At 34.5% G+C, this 20,248-nt stretch overlaps 3 protein-coding genes across 3 annotated transcripts; all 3 read right to left on the reverse strand.

Moving 5' to 3' along the window:
- Nucleotides 1–2,224: 2,224 nt before the first annotated feature.
- Nucleotides 2,225–3,141, reverse strand: LOC115973195 (germin-like protein subfamily 1 member 7). Its single transcript, XM_031093443.1, has 2 exons — nucleotides 3,027–3,141; nucleotides 2,225–2,760 (listed from the first exon to the last, which is right to left on the reverse strand). Exons 1-2 carry the CDS (start codon nucleotides 3,139–3,141, stop codon nucleotides 2,225–2,227), a joined length of 651 nt encoding a protein of 216 aa, XP_030949303.1.
- A 6,140-nt stretch (nucleotides 3,142–9,281) lies between these two features.
- Nucleotides 9,282–10,158, reverse strand: LOC115973196 (germin-like protein subfamily 1 member 7). Its single transcript, XM_031093445.1, has 2 exons — nucleotides 10,044–10,158; nucleotides 9,282–9,817 (listed from the first exon to the last, which is right to left on the reverse strand). Exons 1-2 carry the CDS (start codon nucleotides 10,156–10,158, stop codon nucleotides 9,282–9,284), a joined length of 651 nt encoding a protein of 216 aa, XP_030949305.1.
- A 4,682-nt stretch (nucleotides 10,159–14,840) lies between these two features.
- On the reverse strand, nucleotides 14,841–15,717 carry LOC115973194 (germin-like protein subfamily 1 member 7). Its single transcript, XM_031093442.1, has 2 exons — nucleotides 15,600–15,717; nucleotides 14,841–15,376 (listed from the first exon to the last, which is right to left on the reverse strand). The coding sequence occupies exons 1-2, from the start codon at nucleotides 15,712–15,714 to the stop codon at nucleotides 14,841–14,843; spliced, it is 651 nt and encodes a 216-aa protein (XP_030949302.1). The 5' UTR covers nucleotides 15,715–15,717.
- Nucleotides 15,718–20,248: the final 4,531 nt, after the last annotated feature.

Here is a 20,248-nt window from a genome sequence, read left to right on the forward strand (position 1 = left end):
TGGCATTTAAGAGTTGGGATCAAGGTTAAATATTTAGATTCGGAAATAGTATCAAATATTCAAAAATTATCAAGTAATTTCGCATGTCAAAAGACAAATGCAGCTCTTTCTTACAATAAAATAAAATAATGACGTATTTAATGCACAAAACTCTCACTTTTACCAGTATTTTTTGAGTCTCACATTGTTTTAAGGAGCGAGATCATTTATGTTTTTATAAACAATTGTAAGTCACCATTGATATCTTTAAAAAATAGGCTTAGTGCAGACTAAGGCTTTATCTATATCACATTCATGTGTGCCATCCCATTGCATTTTGCGCATGTGAGGTTTGACATATATTTTTTTTCAATTTATATTTATTTGATTAAAGAAATGCAAGGAATTAGGTTGTTTTTGAACCTCCGTTAGTGAAAGTACGCCTATCGTAAAGATCAACGTTATAGTCTAATCATGCGGTTGTTCGGCCAACAAAACCAGTCGCACCAAGGGTGGCATGAATTAACGTACCTTTAAGGACACTGTGAGATTATTCCTCAACTCATCTCTTTATTTTCTACTTTTGCTAATTTACATTCTTGCTAATTATTTGAGATATTATTTGTTGAATCAAACTTGTTCATTCACAGTTATATTTTCAACAAGTCTTACCCCATCATTTTAGAGACTTCAAAGTATTAAACTTCAAAAAATATAATAGAATTAGTACTTGAGATGCATTTGCACATGCACTTCCAAAGAGTATGTGATTAAGATATCCCCATATGCAATTCAAGTGATCATGTTTCCTATGACTATTATTATGTGGTGATTGAAGAGATCATACAAGTTTAATTTTAGTCACGTGACTTTTTTTTAATTAATCATGTAACATATTTAAATAATAACATAAATAGTCATATAAATTGCAACGTAGTGGGTTGGACTAACGTATGGTTGTTGATGTGGCAATAAATAGGATCATGGGTCAACTATCAACGCATAGCATAGCTTGACATGGTAGATATGTGGTTGGGAATAACATGGTAGCACCTTGTGATGCCATATGGCGTTTCGTTTGTTTTTTTTTTTTTATTTAACAACCCATGTGTTTTGCAACCCCCTATGATTCAATTCTCGCAAGGCGAATGTCAAGGGTGACACTTATTTGAGTATTCAAATATTCAGGTTCTACTTCAGAGATGCAACACATGCTCGGGTGTTCTCACCTTGTCTTGTATGGCACATTATTGAGAGATGCCACATGAAGAATAGCGCGCTTGCTGAGGTTAATGGGTCAGCAGATGCGGAGGTAAACAAAGTTGTTGGTGGTGGCTGTAGGTGATGAACTTGGCGGCTGTGATCAGAGGCAATCTTGCAGCCTTGAATGCTGCCGGCTAGTGATGGCATCACTAAGAAGGTTATGAGATTTCAAAATTTTGGGTTGTGTATTTTGGTATATCACGGCTTAGTCAAGATCAAATTTGATTGAAAAACAACAATATAGAAAAAGGAAAGAGCAAAAGCAAGATTTTAACGTGAGATCTTCACCATTAAACTCTTGTATTTACAATTGGTCAAAATTAGGGTTTATATACTAGAGAACTACTCCAGGTTAGCCCTAGACTAACTCATGATTAGTTTGTTTGTTCTACAAGCACATGAACCTACAATGGTTTGGACTTCTTGGACCATGTATCTTTAACAATATTTGACAAATTCTTATTTTACATTGTTAGTACAAATTTACATTGTAAAGATACAAAAAGTGGCAAATATTGTACACATTTCCAAAAAGTACACAATATTTACCACTTTTAGCAAACTTGTACAACATTTGCCACTTTTTGTCTGTCTACAATGTAAATTTATATTGTAAGTAAAATATAAACATATAAAGATCCACAATATTTAACCCTTTAAGTATTTTTTTTTTTTTCGCACTTGTATAAATTTTTTCAAAAAAAAAAAAAGATATGTTTATATATAATAGTTAGGTGCTAGTAATTTCAAACATTGTGGATCCAAGGTGTAATCAAGATTTATTCATGCACTAATTGCTTTGCCTTTCCTATTGATGGCTCACACTGGGAAAAAATAATAATAATAATAATAATAACAAATCATTTTATTTGAAAATAATTATTTCTACAGCATTACATCAAGGGAAACAGTGTAAACTTTATTTGAACTATATAGTGGTTTATTATTCCTATTACAAATATTTTTCCAAATTGTTGTTGACTTAGAATTGTTTCTGAAGATAATCAACCACATTCTTATCCAACTGGAAGGCCTTGGCGAGAACATCAGGATTGATTGGAGGATTAGATCCAAAGACAGCATTTGCTATGGTGATCAACCCAGGATTTTGACTGCTGAGACCAGCAAAGGCAACAGCATTGGTCTGCCCTATGTTGAATTGGAAGTGAATAAGACCAATTGGGAAGACAAAGACATCTCCCTTGTTTAGAACTTTGGTGAAGAGTTTGTTTGGGTTGGATGTGACAAATCCAACCAATAGAGTACCCTCCATGATTACCAAAAGCTCAGTGCCGCGAGGGTGAGTGTGAGGAGGATTTAGGCCATATGGTGCAAAGTCGAGACGAGCCAAAGATATGCCTAAAGTGTTGAGGCCTGGTAATTTATCAACGTTCACAAGATTGACACTTGATCCAAGTTTACTTGCAGCTGTGTTTCCAGGAATATTGAGCCCGGGAAAGAAAAAATCGTTGGCTGTGACAGTTGCTGGGTCCTTGCAAAATTTTCCATTCACAAATACTACACAAAGAAAAGTTTGTTATTGTCACTTAGTAGACAGTTCTGTAACAATAGACAATATGTCATGTAGGAGAAAAATAATCTAATGTAGATGATATAACGTAGGTGATGATAATAATTTCATTAATGTGTAGAACCTCACTATAATGATCTCGAAAGAACGTAGGTGATGATAACATTACTACGTACTGCTAATAATGAGAGAGCATGTAGATTTGTAGTTCATCAAAAAAAAAAAATTAAAAAAGGAGAGAGCATGTACATACCAGCAGAATCGGTGTTGTTAATTGCGACACAAAAGTCTTGCAATGGACTAGGGTCATAAGCTGAAACAAGGGTGGTTGCTAAAGCCAAAATGGCCACAATTACAACTTTCATCATATTTTTTGATGTTCTTTCTCTTATTGCGTAGTATTTTTCTTGCTTGGGTGAGGGATGGGGATATACATATGGGGAATATGTCTATTTATAGAGAGGAGTCAGTGAACCTGTCTAAGTTTTTCTCAAACGTAGCATATAAGACTTGGTAATTCTTCAACCGCACTCAATTTCTTTTTTAATGGCTAAACCTTTCTTTAAACACAAATAGTCTGTACACAATTTGAAAAGCAATCAAATTGGACTACTTCAATGCCATTGTGCAGTTTTCGTGTTGCTTTTTCCAAGCCCCAAATTAACCTTACGTTCATAGTGTATTTAACATTGAAATGATTGAGGGACCCATGTATATATCTTGACTCTGTCCACATTAGGAAATGTTTAATAGTCAACGGTGTGACCCATACAATTAAGTATGCTTGGGTTGAACTAATCTTATTGACCTCATCTTATCTGGTGGGTATTAATTACTAAATATTTTTTAGCTGTTTGTTAGATTTAATGGTTTTCTAGAACCAATAACTACAAAGCATCCGACTATCAAGGCATGTGGTATATTTATATTCTTGTCACTCTTTTTTTGTTGTTCTCACTTCTTGCTATGGTGTTCTTTTTGTTGTTCTCACTTCTTGCTATGGTGTTCTATCCATGATGTACAGTAATTCTTATGTATGTTTTGTTAATACCATAGTTAACTCAATTTTGTTACAATTCATGGCAAGATCTCTTACATCGAAACGCTTTTTGTAGTTGTTCAATGAGAAATCAGAGAGAGAGAGAGAGAGAGAGAGCAGCTTATTTTTACTACTATTCATGGACCCCACTGCACTTTTTGGTACTATTTATGGGTCTCACTCTATACCTTTGTTTACAATACTTTCAACGAAAAATTTTCAATTTCAGCAAAATAAGCGGATCCTAAATAGACTCTTAAACCACAATGAATTCAAAAGCATAATTATGTGAAATTCTTCTATGCATGCACAGATCTATGACTAGTTTAGATTTATAATAATTCAAACTTAAACCTGAAATTGATTTATTTTAAATGATGTAGTATTATGTATCCATGTAATTGAACCATGAAATTGGTCCATTCCAAATGGAGGAAATTCTTTTCTTATTTATTAGGGGCTCCTTGGAAAAACATGACTTGTTTAGATGAGGCAACTCAACAATAAAGACGACAAGTTTCTGTAGAATAAATGCTAGGGACGTGTATAAAGACTAACAATTTTTTTTTTTTTTTTTTATACATATATAATCATATTATGTCATTTAAGTTGTCTCTATCGTACCCAAGAGTTTTGTAGTTCAATTAACATTTTTTAATGTATTCATTGGAAATATTTAGAGTTCAAATTCCTCTCTCTCTCTCGTTGTAGCTATTCCATTTTATTTATTTTTATATTCTATTTTTATGAGTTTCAATTAGCTTAACTAGTAAAGTCTCTTGTATTCGACTAAGGGATCTGGAGTTCGATCCCCGCCTACACCAAAAACCAATTGGTGTTTTGGTTTGATGATAAAGAGCAATCATCTGAAGCGAACCTACAACCATATAAATAACTCCAGTCTCCACAAAAAAATTGATATCAAATTTTCCATTATCTCAATAGGTAAGTTCATTTCAGATATAGCTCTAGTGTTTTTCCTTAGTTGTCTACCATCAATTGATATGAAAGCATCAATAAACTTGAATTTAGCCGCAACTCATTTGGTTGCCATGGATAGCCTGCAGCAATATGAAAACTTTCTTCATCACTATCACATAATCTTGCGTGGTAGAAACATGAAGGATATAATGCTTCTTCATAATGAATTGTGAACTTTCAACTATTTTTTTAAGTAGCTTTCAATTCAATTAAATAATTAGTATAGTACATACAAAATAATAAGGAAAAATTAGATGAAAATCTTACAGTTTATAACATGTTTCATTTTAGATCTAAAGTTTAATATAATCAATTAATAAAGAGCAAAAGTTTTTAAGTTGTTTCATTTTAAGGGGCCATATTCAATCTCTGTTATTCATTTTTGTTATTATGATCAACAACAGAGCATATAAGAGCACAAAACTATTTATTAAAGTTAAAAACCTTGCTTATAAATCAATTTTGTCTATCCCGGAACAGAGAGAAAACGCTTTGTTTAGATCAAGAAAATTTCGTTTAAAGGTAGAATATGATTGCCAGAATATCGAAATTGATTAAAATAAAACAGAAAATTTAATTTATCAACAATTTTCAATTAGTTACTGCTCTATTACTATCTAGAATAACATAAATGAATAACGGGGATGGACAAGGGGCTTCAAATTGAAGAAAAAAGTTGTTTTATAAGTTTGGGACTTTAATTGACATAATTAGAAACTTAAATCTTGTTAGTATCAATAGATTGACTGTTGACAAACTATGAACAAAACTTTGAATTTTGTACAGTTTATGATGTGGTTTTTTAATTCCCAAATAGAGACCCAAAATCAGTTGTAGGAAAAGCTCGAAACCAAGCTTGACAACTCCTTGATCAATTGAGACAAGCTCGAATAAAAGCTCTACAGTAGTCAGGCAATCAAGAATTACAAATTTAGTTTCTTTTGTGATGTGTTTTATTCTAAGTCAGTAGTAGATGTAGGTTTTTGTGACCCTAACTAAAGAGCCTATATAAAGGCCCAAACTTTTCATAAATTTGTAGCATTAGAAACCCTAAGGTATTCAAGGAGAAACCCCTAGTCATTACCTATTGATGAGGTCTAAAAAATCACAATGTTGCGCCAAGGCCCAAAACTGCACAAAGGATTGAACTATAGAAAAAATATATATATATATTTGGGCCTTCAAATAAAGAAAAGGGAGGAGAAGCCCAAACCCAGTAAGTGTCATAAGGAGGAACCCAAACCCATGAATGGGTAAAGATCTCATGAAATAAAGGGAAGAAAGAAGCCCAGCCCGCCGAGGTCAGAAAATCGTTGGGGAGCCCAGGGAAAGAACTGGGCCGAGATACTTGGGGATTCCCAAGAGCCTGGGATCCTTGGGACATGAAGCAAAGCCAAGTTTGGATTAAGATAGTTTAGGGGGGGGGGGTGCCAAGAAACATAAGGAACAAGAACATATATGTCCCTATCAGTCACCCAATGATGCAGTAAAGAGGTCAGAGGGCCTGGGAACCAACAACTCATAAGCAAGAGCCTGATATCTCGGGGAACCCAGGAAGAAAAACTAGGAAGGAAGGCTTAGGATCTTTCAGCCTGGCAGAAAAGAATCAGCTCACCTGGGAAAAATGACAAAAGGGAAAGCAGCCAAAAGGTGGGTCTGAAAAAGTGGAATCTAAAAGACTTAGAGAAGGAAAGAACAAAAGGCCAACCTTCTAGGACCCCCAGAATGGGAAAGTCAACAAGAGTCAATTTGAATAAGGAACCTCAAAAGAAGAAAATAATGAGGAATGAGGAAAAGACCAACCACTGATAGTTTTTAGACCCCTTAAAACAACAATCAGATTAACCTAAGTAATTAACCAAGTGATTACTTAGTCAAATTAACAAAAACTAGGTTAACACAAATATATCATATCAATGTATAGCAGCGAAAAATAAAAAACACAACAATATGATAACCCAGGAAAACCAAACAGGTAAAAAATCTAGGGAGGATTTAACCTAGCTATCCTCAAGGTAAAAAGCAAATCCACTAGAAAGAATCGAAGTTTTAGAATAGGACTTAGACCACTAACATCCTATTGCTACCCACCAGTAGAAACTTATTGACACGACCACGTGCAAGCTCCGAGACCACGGACTCCTTCTTTCTTTGGCCTTTGCAAAACACAAACACCCACGTTTGTGACTTTGAGATCCCACTCAAAGGTTTAGCAACACAAACTCTCCTGTTTATGACTCCAAGACCGCCCTAGAAGGTTTAAATCATCAGCACCTTTGATGACTAGAGAAGGCAACAACTTCTACAATATCGGATCTTGAGATTCTTCAAGTAATAACACCGGTAGAAGATATAAGAGAGCTTTTAAGGAACAAAACCCTAAATACAAAAGAGGCACACTCTTCTCTCTCTAAAAAACCTTCATAAAAATGTGCTTAGGGTTTCCTTTATATACTGGGAGAAGTAGATTAGAAACCCTAATCGTTAATGGGCTTGTTTTGCTGTTTGGGCTAAATTAAAATTCTACAGATACGACTTTCGATCGATCGAGCCTGTCTTTCGATCGATTGAACCAAACCGATTATGAAATCTTCTTCCTACAGCTTGTATGTTCTTGAATCTTAACTTGAATCGTCTTGAGCATTGTCTAATAATACCTATAGACTCTAACATCTATATCTAGACAAGTTTGTGTTCACGATTTTCCAATTGTTTTAAACTTTTAAAACCTAACAGCCACCAATGTTGCTGGCACAACATTGGTTCTGGTACTTAGGGGAGCAAATGGAGGGAATCAGTGGTACCCCGGAAACCCTAGGATGGCTCTATAAAAGGGGAAGCAGCCAACAGTGAAAGGCATTCAGCAACAATGAATTAGAGTAAAATCCTTGAGAAAACATTGTTAGAATTCAAAAAATGAGAGAAAAGAGGGAAAAATACCGCCCGGTATCCTCAAACAGCCGGTAGAGAACACACTTGGATTCAAGAGGATTCAAACTTTGCAAGTCTTAAAGGCTTGAAGAGCCATCTAAGTCTGTGATTTTTGAACTTATTTGGACCTTGCAACACGTCCTAGTGAGCATAGTGTATTACACAATCAAGAAAATAATGAAGTATTTTACATTGTTTTAAGGATCCCTAATGCTTTATTTTACGTTCTTTCTTTATCATTGCGTTCCTTTGTTGTTTCTTGCTGTTCAATGCATATATTTCTTGTATATTAGCATGTATGTGTTGTAGGATTTGTGCTCTTTGCACCACCTGGTTCGAAATCAGCCCAATTTAGCTGCAGTGAACCAAGCCCAATCCATTAAAACAATAAGTACTAGGCCCAGGATCCTTGTTTCTACTTGTACCTGTGTGCTAAAAAAAAAAAGAACCCACACACCAATTCAAACCATGAGTTCAGAAGCAAATAGAGAACAATCATCCGTGGTGTTTTGCTACAATAATGCATATCAAGTTTGTAGCCACAAAACCTCAACTTGTCCAAAAGAATCTTCAAGTTTGTACTTGAAGTCGCTAGTTGGATTGTTTGTTTGATAGAATTAAAAATAAACAAGTCTAATCAAGTTGGAGCTACATGTGGTCACATGAGTAAGTTATTACTGGAGGTAGCAATCAGGAACATGGGTTCATTTCAATTTTATTAGTGCATTTCTTCTTAGGGTTTGGGAACTCTCGCTATGGTTTTTCCTTTAGAATATTTTTTCCATCAATTTTCCATTATGTCACCATATGATGTGTTGTTTGTTTTTTTTATTGTTTTTCAAATGGTATATGTTACTACCATGGTCATTAACCTAGAAATCAATATGAATTCAAAACTAGTTCATTTATAAAGTTGATTAATTTTGCGGTAAAATCAATCAAAGGGTCTAAATTTTTCCTAACATACGTAATTTGAAACAGGATAGAAACTGATATAAACATATAAAGGTCCACAATATTTAACCCCTTAAGTATCATGTTTTTCTTCCATGTATAATTTTTTCCTTGTTACCTCAGTATGAATACATAGTGTTGTAAAAGCTCAATACCCTTACTATTTCAACACCCAAAAATTGTTGCTTCAATTTTACCTCAAGGAATTTTTTATAAAGAATAGGTGCTACTAAGCGCTAAATTTGGCCTCCCATTTGTATAAATTAAAAAAAAAAAAAAAAAATTCTTTGACTATATTTATTTTAAAAAAATAGATCTATTTATTTTATATTTAATAGTTAGGTGCTAGTAATTTCAAACATTGTGGATCCAAGGTGTAATCAAGATTTTTTCGTGCACTAATTACTCTGGCTTTCCTATTACACAATGACCCACACAAAAAAATAAAATAAAATAAATAAAAAAATCAGAACAAATCATTTTATTTGATAAAAATTTTTTCAATAGCATTACATCAAGGGAAGCAATGTAAACTTTATTCAAACTCTGCTTTGTAATGGTTCATCTTTCCTATTACAAATAATTTTACTAATTGTGGTTTCACTAGAATTGTTTCTGAAGATAATCAACTACATTCTTGTCCAACTGGAAGGCCTTGGCGAGAACATCAAGATTGATTGGAGGATTAGATCCAAAGATTGCGTTTGCTATGGTAATCAACCCAGGATTCTGACTATTGAGACTGGCAAATGCAACAGCATTGGTCTGCCCTATGTTGAACTGGAAGTGAATGAGACCAACTGGGAATACAAAGACGTCTCCCTTGTTCAGAACTTTGGTAAAGAGTTTGTTTGGATTGGATGTGACAAATCCAACCAAGAGAGTACCCTCCATGACTACCAAAAGCTCAGTGCCACGTGGGTGAATGTGAGGAGGATTCAAGCCATATGATGCAAAGTCAAGACGAGCCAATGATATGCCTAGAGTGTTGAGACCTACTAATTTATCGACGTTCACAAGATTGACACTTGATCCAAGTTTACTTGCAGCTGTGTTTCCAGGAATATTGAGTCCAGAAAAGAAAAAATCGTTGGCTGTGACAGTTGCTACGTCCTTGCAAAATTTTCCATTCACAAATACTACACAAAGAAAAGTTTGTTACGGTCACAAATAAGATAGTCCTGTAACAATGGACAATAGCATGTCATGTAGTGGAAAAAAAATCTCTAGTGTAGATGATATAAGACATAACCGTCGGGCATAATTTCATAATGTGTAGAACTAAATTAAAATGATCTCGAAAGAACGCAGGTGATGATAATACTACTACGTACTGCTGATAATAAGGAGAGAGTATGTACATACCAGCAGAATCAGTGTAGTTAACTGCGACACAAAAGTCTTGCAAAGGACTCGGGTCATAAGCTGAAACAAGCGAGGCTGCCAAAGCCAAAATGGCCACAATTACAAATTTTGTCATATTTTTTGAGTTTCTCTCGTATTGTGTAGTATTTTTCTTGCTTGGGTGAGGAATGGGGAATATATCTATTTATAGAGAGGAGTCAGTGAACCTGCCTAAGTTTTTCACAAACAGAGTGAAAGTTCAAAAACGTGTACAAAAACACCTTTGAACGTTTAGACCCCCAAATAACAACTTAATCAATTCAAGCAATATGTCAAACAACTAGTGTGCGGAAACTTAACATATGCTATCAAACGAAATTGATTAAATACTATCTAAGCCATAACAGATTAATATCCACAGCAGATAAATAAAAAGGCAAAGATAGAGAGGAAGGAAGATGCAAACACAAAGACAACACGCGATGTGTTATCGAAGAGGAAACCGAAACCCTCGGCGAAAAACCTCTCCGCCGCCCTCCAAGCGGTAATCAATCCACTAGAAAATATAGTTGGGATACAAGGACAGCAATAGACCCTCCAAGCCTAATCTACCCAGTGCACCTAAGCCCTCCAAGCTTCTTGCTCCAACGAGGTTACGCCGAACCTTTTTCTTTTCTAGCTTCCCGGATTCCGCTACTAGACCGTAGCATCAACCAATGAAGATTGGTTCCTTCCTAACTGCTTCCCAGAAATCCAAACAGCAGACTCACAAAGATGATGATGGTGAGAACCTGGTTTGGTATAATGCCTCTCAAGGATTTAACAATGGAGAGGAAGAGAGTTGAGGAATTTGAAGAGATTCTAAGGTAGAGATTGTGGGTGAAACAATCTGGTTTTTCTTTAGGGTTTCTCTCTCAAAATTCTCTCTGGAAGCTCTCCTTCAATCGTGGGTAATAGGGGTATTTATACTGGAGTGGAGAGGAATGTGAAACGTCAGGTTTTTACAAAATAGGGGTGGCTCGCGGCTTGACTAAGTCGCGAGATCCAGTCGCGAGATAACCGTATGGCCAGTTGTCCTGTAGTGCTCCAGCTAGCATGACTGTTCATCTTCCAGCATGCTTGGCACGTGTGCAGCTTCTGGCGGCTTGCAGCCGCGAGTCACCCGCGAGTCCCAGCCGCGACACTCTGTTTTCTTGCACACTCTTGAGCAAACTTCACTCTATCTCACTCACTACCCTTACATCAAACCCACCTAAATACAGGGTTACTAAATGCTGAATTACAAGCAAATTTGGCACGGAATAAAGCCAATAAGATGGTTGAATAAATTCAACCTTACACAGAGCATAGAAGACTTGGTAATTCTTCAACAGTTCTCAATTTCTTGTTTAATGGCTGAACTATTCTTTAACCACTACTAGTCTGTACACATTTGAAAAGCAGTGAAATTGGACCACTTCAATGCCATTGTGCAGTTTTCGTGTTTGCTTTGGCCAAACCACAAATTAACCTTACGTTCATAGTATATTTAACATTGAAATGATTGAAGCACCCATGTATATATCTTGACTCTGTCCTCATTAATTAGTCATTACTCATTAGGGAATGTTTAATAGTCATCGGTGTGACCCATATAATTAAGTATACTTTGGGTTTTTTTTTTTTTTTCTTTTTTTGAGAGAACTGCTCCGGAGGCCAGACTTTATTTGAAAAGAAGGAAAAATAAACAACTACAAAGAGTCACGTGTAACCAGGGAAGCTATATCATTAGGACTGATATTAAACCAGACCTATTACTCACTACAAGACTTAGATCTTCTGGCTAAAATGTGGGCAACAGAATTTCCAGTACATCATAAATGAGAGAAAATGCAGAAATGAAAATCTCCAGCTAAGACAAGAACATCATTGATCACATGGCCATACTCCGGATGGCTTGTGTCCTCAGACAGGATTGCTTTAATAATTACCTCAGACATTATACTTGGGTTGAACTAATCATATTGACCTCATCTTTTTTGGTGGGTACTAATTACTAAATATATTTTAGTTGTTTGCTAGATTTAATGCTTTTTTCTTGAAGCGATACTACAAAGACATCTGAGGATTGAGATCCAATGCAATAGGACTATTGCACCATGCAATAGCAAATCAAATATTGAAATTGAAAGTTTCAAAAGTCAATTTTAATCTTAGCCGTTGAATAAAAAAAATTTTAACTTTCAACTTTTTACCATTTTACTTTTACACTTCTTTTTAACTTTTCTCTCAAATCCAGGTATATATACTCTTGTTGCTCCCTTTTCGTTATTCTCACTTCATGCTATGGTGTTCTATGTCGTAATTCTTATGAATGTTTGATTGATCAATACCATAGTTAATTAGCTCATATTTGTTACAATTCATGGCAATATCTTTTACATCGAAATGCTTATTGAACTTGTTGTGTGAGAATTAGTAAATTTAAAAATAAAAATAAAAATCACACAAAAAAGAAGAAAAAAGTATACATAAACCACAATGAATTCAAAAACATAATTATATGAAATTCTTCAACGCATAACACATATCTGCAACTAGTGCAGATTTTATAATATTCAAACTAAAACATGAAATCGATCAATTTTAAATAATGTCATATTATTTATTCCTTTAATTGAACCATGATATTGGTCCATTTCAAATAGAGATAATTCTTTTCTTATTTACTTGGGGCTCCTAGGAAAACATGATGTGTTTAAATTAGTCAACTCAACAATAAAAAAGACAAGTTTATGTAGAATAAATGCTAGGGAAGTGTATAAATTAACTAACAATTTTTTTTTCATTTGTACATTTATATCATATTATGCCATTTAAGTTGTCCATATCATACCCAAGAGTTTTTGTAGTTCAAATGATATTTCTTAATGTTTCCAATGGAAATGTCTAGAGTTCAAATTCCCCCTCCCCCATTGTAGCTATGGATTATTTTTTTAATCAATAAAAATGTCCCCATGCCATAATTTATGCCATATATATCTGTGCCTTCTCTATATGATTGTATTTTCTATTTTTCTATTACTATTTTGCATAAATGCCAGCCAATCAGGAACCTGGGTTTGTTTCAATTGTACATTTTTCAGTCTTATTAGTGGATTTCTTCTTAGGGTTTGGAAACCCTCGCTATGGTTTTTCATTTGGAATAGTTTTCCCATTGATTTTATGTTGCACCACCATATGATGTGTTATTTGTTTGTTTATTGTTTTCAAATAGCGTAATTCCTTCTTACCTCAGTATGAATACATAGTGTTAGGACATATATAGAACTTGTTAGAACATATTTCATGTAGAATTGGCTAATCCTTTGACAAAATACACTTTACTTGTAATTGGGTAGATCTAGGATGTGTTTAATACTTCAAGGAACAAGAGTTCAAGTCTAGTATTGAAGCCATGCAAATCTGTCCAAGAATCAAGTGAAGAAGTGTTGTTCATTAAAGCTCGACAAATAGCTCGACAGATGTATTTATCAAGATTTAATATGTGATTCTCGACAACTCTCGACAAAAGCTGTATTTATCGAGAATTACGAAATTTAGATTTCCAAATCTGTTTTTCACGCATATCCAAGCTATTTGTGTAGGGTTTCTTTTCTCACAACCCTATACATATATAAGGATTATTTTAATGGCCGTCAAAGGTGTTGCAACTTGATGCAAAGTGATTATTCACTCAAATTGTGACCGGAGACAATTTGCCCTAATTCATCTTTCACTTGAAGAAGTTACTGCGTTTGTGTGCCAAGGGTTTTGTAACCAAGAAGCTTCTTGATCTTCATCGTCTGGATGAATTGAAGAACTTTGCAGCCAACATCTTTCTCAAGTTGGTGTATTAGTCACGTACTAGGATCCATGCATCGATTGGTTAGTCACGTACTTGGAGCCATGCATTAAAAGGAGAGATTGTCACTACATTGCAAGTCCAATTGTGTATTGGTGTGAGGGTTCAACTGTTGGTTGGTATTAGGTACTAGAATTCCTTTTACTTATAACCGCTTGTTTTGATAATAGTAGATTCTCGGAAGTGGTGACCTTAAATTCACCCGATGGAGTTTTGCCTCAATGGTTTTCCCCATTCGTAAACAAATCACCTGTGTCAAATTTATTTTCTGCTGTATTTAGTATCTTTGGTGATTTGTTTGTGCTACCACACTTATTGCATATAATTGAATCTAATTAATTTCACTTGACTAAATTAATTGATTAAGTTACTAAAGGGGTCAATACATTCTTGGCCTATCACATAGTGTTGTAGACTTGTAGAAGCTCAATACTCTTACTATTTCAACACCCAAAAATGTTGCTTCAATTTTACCTTGAGGAATGTTTGACGTAGAATAGGTGCTACTGATCCCTAAATTTGGCCTCACATTTTTTTTTAAAAAAAAAAAGAAAAAAAATTCTTTAACTATATTTATAAAAAAAATAAATAACTAAAATCATAATAATAGATCTATTTATATTAAATAGTTAGGTGCTAGTTGTTTCAAACATTGTCGATCCAAGGTGTAATCAAAATTTATTCATGCACTAATTATACTTTGCCTTTCCTATGACAAAATGACTCGCACAACAAAAAAAAAAAAAAAAAAAAAAAAAAAAAAAAAAAAAAAAAAAAAAAAAAAAAAAAAAAAAAAAATCAGAACAAATCATTTTATTCGATAATAATTATTTCTATGGCATTACATCAAGGGAAGCAATATAAACTTTATTCAAACTCTGCTTTGTAATGGTTCATCATTCCTATTACAAATAATTTTACTAATCGTGGTCTGACTAGAATTGTTTCTGAAGATAATCAACTACATTCTTGTCCAACTGGAAGGCCTTGGCGAGAACATCGGGATTGATTGGAGGATTAGATCCAAAGACAGCGTTTGCTATGGTGATCAACCCAGGATTCTGACTGCTAAGACCGGCAAATGCAACAGCATTGGTCTGCCCTATGTTGAACTGGAAATGAATGAGACCAATTGGGAATACAAAGACATCTCCCTTATTTAGAACTTTGGTAAAGAGTTTGTTTGGGTTGGATGTGACAAATCCAACCAAGAGAGTACCCTCCATGACTACCAAAAGCTCAGTGCCACGTGGGTGAATGTGAGGAGGATTCAATCCATATGGTGCAAAGTCAAGACGAGCCAAAGATATGCCTAGAGTGTTGAGACCTGATAATTTATCGACGTTCACAAGATTGACACTTGATCCAAGTTTACTTGCAGCTGTGTTTCCAGGAATATTGAGTCCAGAAAAGAAAAAATCGTTGGCTGTAACAGTTGCTGGGTCCTTGCAAAATTTTCCATTCACAAATACTACACAAAGAAAAGTTTGTTATTATCACAGATAAGACAGTTCTGTAACAATGGACAATAGCATGTCATGTATGGGGAAAAAATCTCTAATGTAGATGATATAAGATATAACCGTCAGGCATAATTTCATAACTATGTAGAACTACATTAAAATGATCTCGAAAGAACTTAGGTGATGATAATACTACTACGTACTGTTAATAATGAGAGAGTATGTACATACCAGCAGAATCGGTGTTGTTAATTGCGACACAAAAGTCTTGCAAAGGACTAGGGTCATAAGCTGAAACAAGTGAGGTTGCCAAAGCCAAAATGGCCACAATTACAAATCTCATCATATTTTTTGAGGTTCTCTCTTATTGTGTAGTATTTTTCTTGCTTGGGTGAGGGATGGGAACAAAGTATATGGGGATATGTCTATTTATAGAGAGGAGTCCGCGAATCTGTCTAAGTATTTCACAAACGGTGCATGTAAGACTTGGTAATTCTTCAAGCATTCTCAATTTCTTGTTTAATGGCTGAACCTTTCTTTAAACACTAATAGTCGGTACTCAGTACACATTTGAAAAGCAATCAAATTGGACCACTTCAATGCTATTGTGCAGTTTTCGTGTTACTTTTTCCAAGCCACAAATTAACCTTACATTTATAGTATATTTAACATTGAAATGACTGAAGGACCCATGTATATATCTTGACTCTGTCCTCATTAGGGAATGTTTAATAGTCAATGGTGTGACCCATATAATTAAGTATGCTTAGTTTGAACTAATCTTATTGACCTCATCTTATCTGGTGGGTACTAATTACTAAATATTTTTTAGTTGTTTCTAGAACCAATAACTACGAAGGCATCTAACTAGCAAGGCATGTAGTATATTATTCTTGTCGGTCCCTTTTTGTTGTTCTCACTTCATGATCCTATGGGGTTCTATGTATGATGTAATTCTTATGAATGTTTTGTCAATACCTTAGTTAACTCATATTTGTTACAATTCATGGCAAGATCTCTTACATCGAAACGCTTATTGAAGTTTTTGTATGAGATCTTGAGAAGTAAAGTTAAAAACATTTTTCAAAAAAACAAAATAAATAACAAGTTAGATATAAACCATTGAGAATTCAAAAACATAATTAATTTGAAATTCTTCTGTGCTATGCACGAATCCGCAATTAGTTTAGGTTTATAATATTTAATCTGAAACATGAAATGGATCCATTTTAAGTGATATCATATTATGTATCCTTTTAATTGAACCATGAAATTGGTCTATTTCAAATGGAGATAATTTTCTTCTTCCTTATTAGGAGCTCCTAGGAAAACATGAGTTGTTTAGATTAGTCAACTCAACAATAAAAAAGAAAACTTTATGTAGAAGAAATGCTAGGAAAGTGTATAAACTAGCAATTTTTATTTAATAGAAATGCTAGTAGTAATCTAATCCATCTACATAACAAACACAATTATTTAATAGCCATCACTCTCTCCTATCCATCAGCAACAGCTTTCACATACGGGGTTCTCCTAGTGCAATTTGTTCCTCAGCATCTTCAGCCAAAAAAAGCCACTGATGGTGCCCAAAGCAGAAAATAACAACTTGCTCTGCTTGACTAGCCATCACACCACACCACAACCCACAAATTAATGCCGCAACTCACACTGCAACCCATAAGTCCAAACCCAAATAGTATTAAAAAAAATATATATATATATATATATATAAAAAATAAAAACCAACAACAACAACTAACGATATAACAAACCAACAGCAAGCATCAACCATTCCATGAAAAGTTGGATGGAAAAAGTTTAGTTTATATCAATTTCAAGCTATCTTCCCCCAATTTATGTGGTAATTGAAGTTATCATCTAAGTGTATTTTTAGTCACGTGACTTTTTTTTAATTAGTCATATAACATGTTTAAATAATAATATAAATAGTCTTATAAATTACGATGTAGTAGATTGGACTGACCCAATGTGGCAATATATAGGATCTATCAACATGTAGCATAGCTTGACATGGTAGATGCGTGCGGGGGCTAACATGGTACGTAGCACCTTGTGATGCCATATGGCTTTTCGTTTGTTTTTGCTTTTTAACAACTCGTGTGTTTTGCAACCCCTATGGTTCACATCAACTTGATTACTTGGCTACGGAAGAACTAGGTGATCAAGAACTATATATACAAAGGCACAAGGTTCAATTCCCTCAAGGAGAACGTCAAGGGTGACACGTATTTGGGTATTCAAATATTCAGGTTCTACTTCAAATGCACCACATGCTTTGGTGTTCTTATCTTGCTTTGTTTTGCTAGCACTTAAAGACAATGAAGCAGTATAGTTGAGCAGTGTAGGTGCATGGCACATTATTGAGAGGTGCCACATGAAGAACAGGGCGCTTGCTGAGGTTAATGGGTCAGCCGATGTGGAGGTGAACAAAGTTTCTAGCGGTGGCTGTAGGTGATGAACTCGGCGGCTGTGATCAGAGGCAATCTTGCAGCCTTGCATGTTGCAGGCTAGTTGATGGCAGCAGCTAAGAGGGTTGTGAGATTTCAAAATTTTGAGTAGTGGACTTTGGTTTCACGGCTTGGTCAAGATCAAATTTGACTGAAAAAGAACAGTACAGAAAAATGAAAGAGCAAAAGCAAGATTTTAAAAATTACCCAACAAAGATGACTGCTAGAAACTTTGCCCTAGGCCTACTAGAGAACTACTCTAAGTTTGTAACATCCCAACTTCAAAAAAAAAATATATATATATATATATATATATAATGGTCAAAAATTTTTTTTTTTTGAGACACACGTGCCCCACCTACCACACCATTCCCCACCACTCATCTCACAATATCTCTTTTCCTCTTGGCCGGCCATCCCTCTTCTTCTTATTTTGTTTTCTTTCTTTTCTTTTCACTTAAACACACACACACACACACACACACACTCCTCTCTCTCACTGTCCCACTGGTACCACTCCACACCACCATCATTTTTTCGGCAAGATCACCAGAAAAACTTCTTAGGAACCTTTACATCTTCACATCTTTTATTTGAGATAAAAATTTCTAATCTTTGTGGTGGATTTATATGCTTTTGCTAGAAGCTTTCTTTATCTAAGTTTTGATAATGATACCCATGTGATTTAATCTTTGGAATTGGAAGTGATATTCATGTGTTTATATGTATGGGTTTTGTCTTAGTGGATTTATTTGATGAGTGGGTTTATAGTTTTTACAATGGTGGCTATCTAAGTGGTGTAGATTGGGGGGTTTTGGCTTTTTAATGTGAAATAGATAGTGAATATAGTTTTATTGATTATTTGGAGCTAGTTAAAGATTCAAATTGTTTGCCTTGGAGAATATTATGATTTTGGTGTCATGGGTCTCTTGATGATATTATGTAAATCTTGTGGGAACTACTTATTAAGTGTTGAGATTTTGATGTTAGCTAGAGATAATACCTTAAATGAATTATGATTACAAATTGGAGTCTATGCCATGTATTTTATATTGTTAAGAAACTTTGGAAGTGATGTACATTATTGGTGAGGCTAAATACTAGGCTTGCCTAATTAATTGCTTATTTGGCAATTCCTAATTTGTAGCTAGATATAATTTCAAGCTTTATACTTATTGTGTTAAGTTTGCTTGATATTGTTTAGGTTCTAGCTGATCTCCTTTGGAGCTTGGAGAATTAGGCTTTTGTGGGTTACAAGGTAAGTAGCTTTTTAATGGAATTTTTGGAAAATAACTATGTTACATAAACGTTGTTTTTTAGTCAAACACATTTTAGAATAATATTTGTGGGATTATGTTTTCTTAAAAAGTGTTGTGTTGTGACCCTATTATATATAATTATATATGAAAAGCGCATCATGTTTAATATTGCATATGGGGAAATGCATGAATTATTGACATAGAAAATATGAGCATCTTTGATTTAATCTTTGATAAGGAATTCATGGATTTAATGGTATATTGGAAAATTTAAAGGTGCATATCTTGTCTTGTATTGTTTGGGAAATCGAAAGAAAATCATGTTGACAAAAAATGAATTTGAAAACCTTACAAACTTTGTGGAAGTTTAGATTATTTAAGGTTTTTATGAACCTACCTTGATATAAACTATGTATTTGAAAGTAAATGTAACCTATGAGCTTTATGTTGTTTTAAATCTATGTCATTTGTGATTTCCTAGTGATCACCCGATTTGGTTTCCATAGTTTAGTGACAACGAAATCAGATCTAGGTCAATGCCTTTTCACTTTGGACGAAGCATTCTTCCCTGCTGCCCATGAGGGAGAAGAGGTTCATTAATTGTGTGTGGGTGAGACTACTACCCATGGGGCCAAAAGACCACATGCAAAAAATTTCTTATTTGACGCGTTCTCCCTACTGCCCACTGGGGAGAGACAAAATCTTGAGGATATGGGTGAAGCTATTGCCCATGGGGCCAAGAGACTACATACCAGAGAGGACAATATCATGCCAATTGTGAATGAGTGGATCCCCTGTCCAATCTATGTGGCAGTGTGTTATCTTTGTGATAAATTGCCTTATGTTAGATTTTATGGCTTTGGAATTATATTGTTAGTGCGCACAAAATGTAGTATATATTTTCATAGTATTTATTTTGAGAAAATTTGTGTTTCATTATTTAATCATTCATGTTATATTATTATTGAAAATGATCTTGTAGTATTCAATTAGAAATTTCCCAAATTAAAACATGATTTGTAAACTGTTCATTATCGTGAAACTTGCATTTCTCCCGCCCCCATTAATAATGCTACTTACCAGGCTCTATCTCATCCCTTTTTTTTTTTTTTGAAAACTTTTTTAGAGTAGGCAATGATCATTTTGACACAAG

Source organism: Quercus lobata, unplaced genomic scaffold, assembly GCF_001633185.2.
Source record: "Quercus lobata isolate SW786 unplaced genomic scaffold, ValleyOak3.0 Primary Assembly Scq3eQI_2010, whole genome shotgun sequence".
Lineage (NCBI taxonomy): Eukaryota > Viridiplantae > Streptophyta > Magnoliopsida > Fagales > Fagaceae > Quercus > Quercus lobata.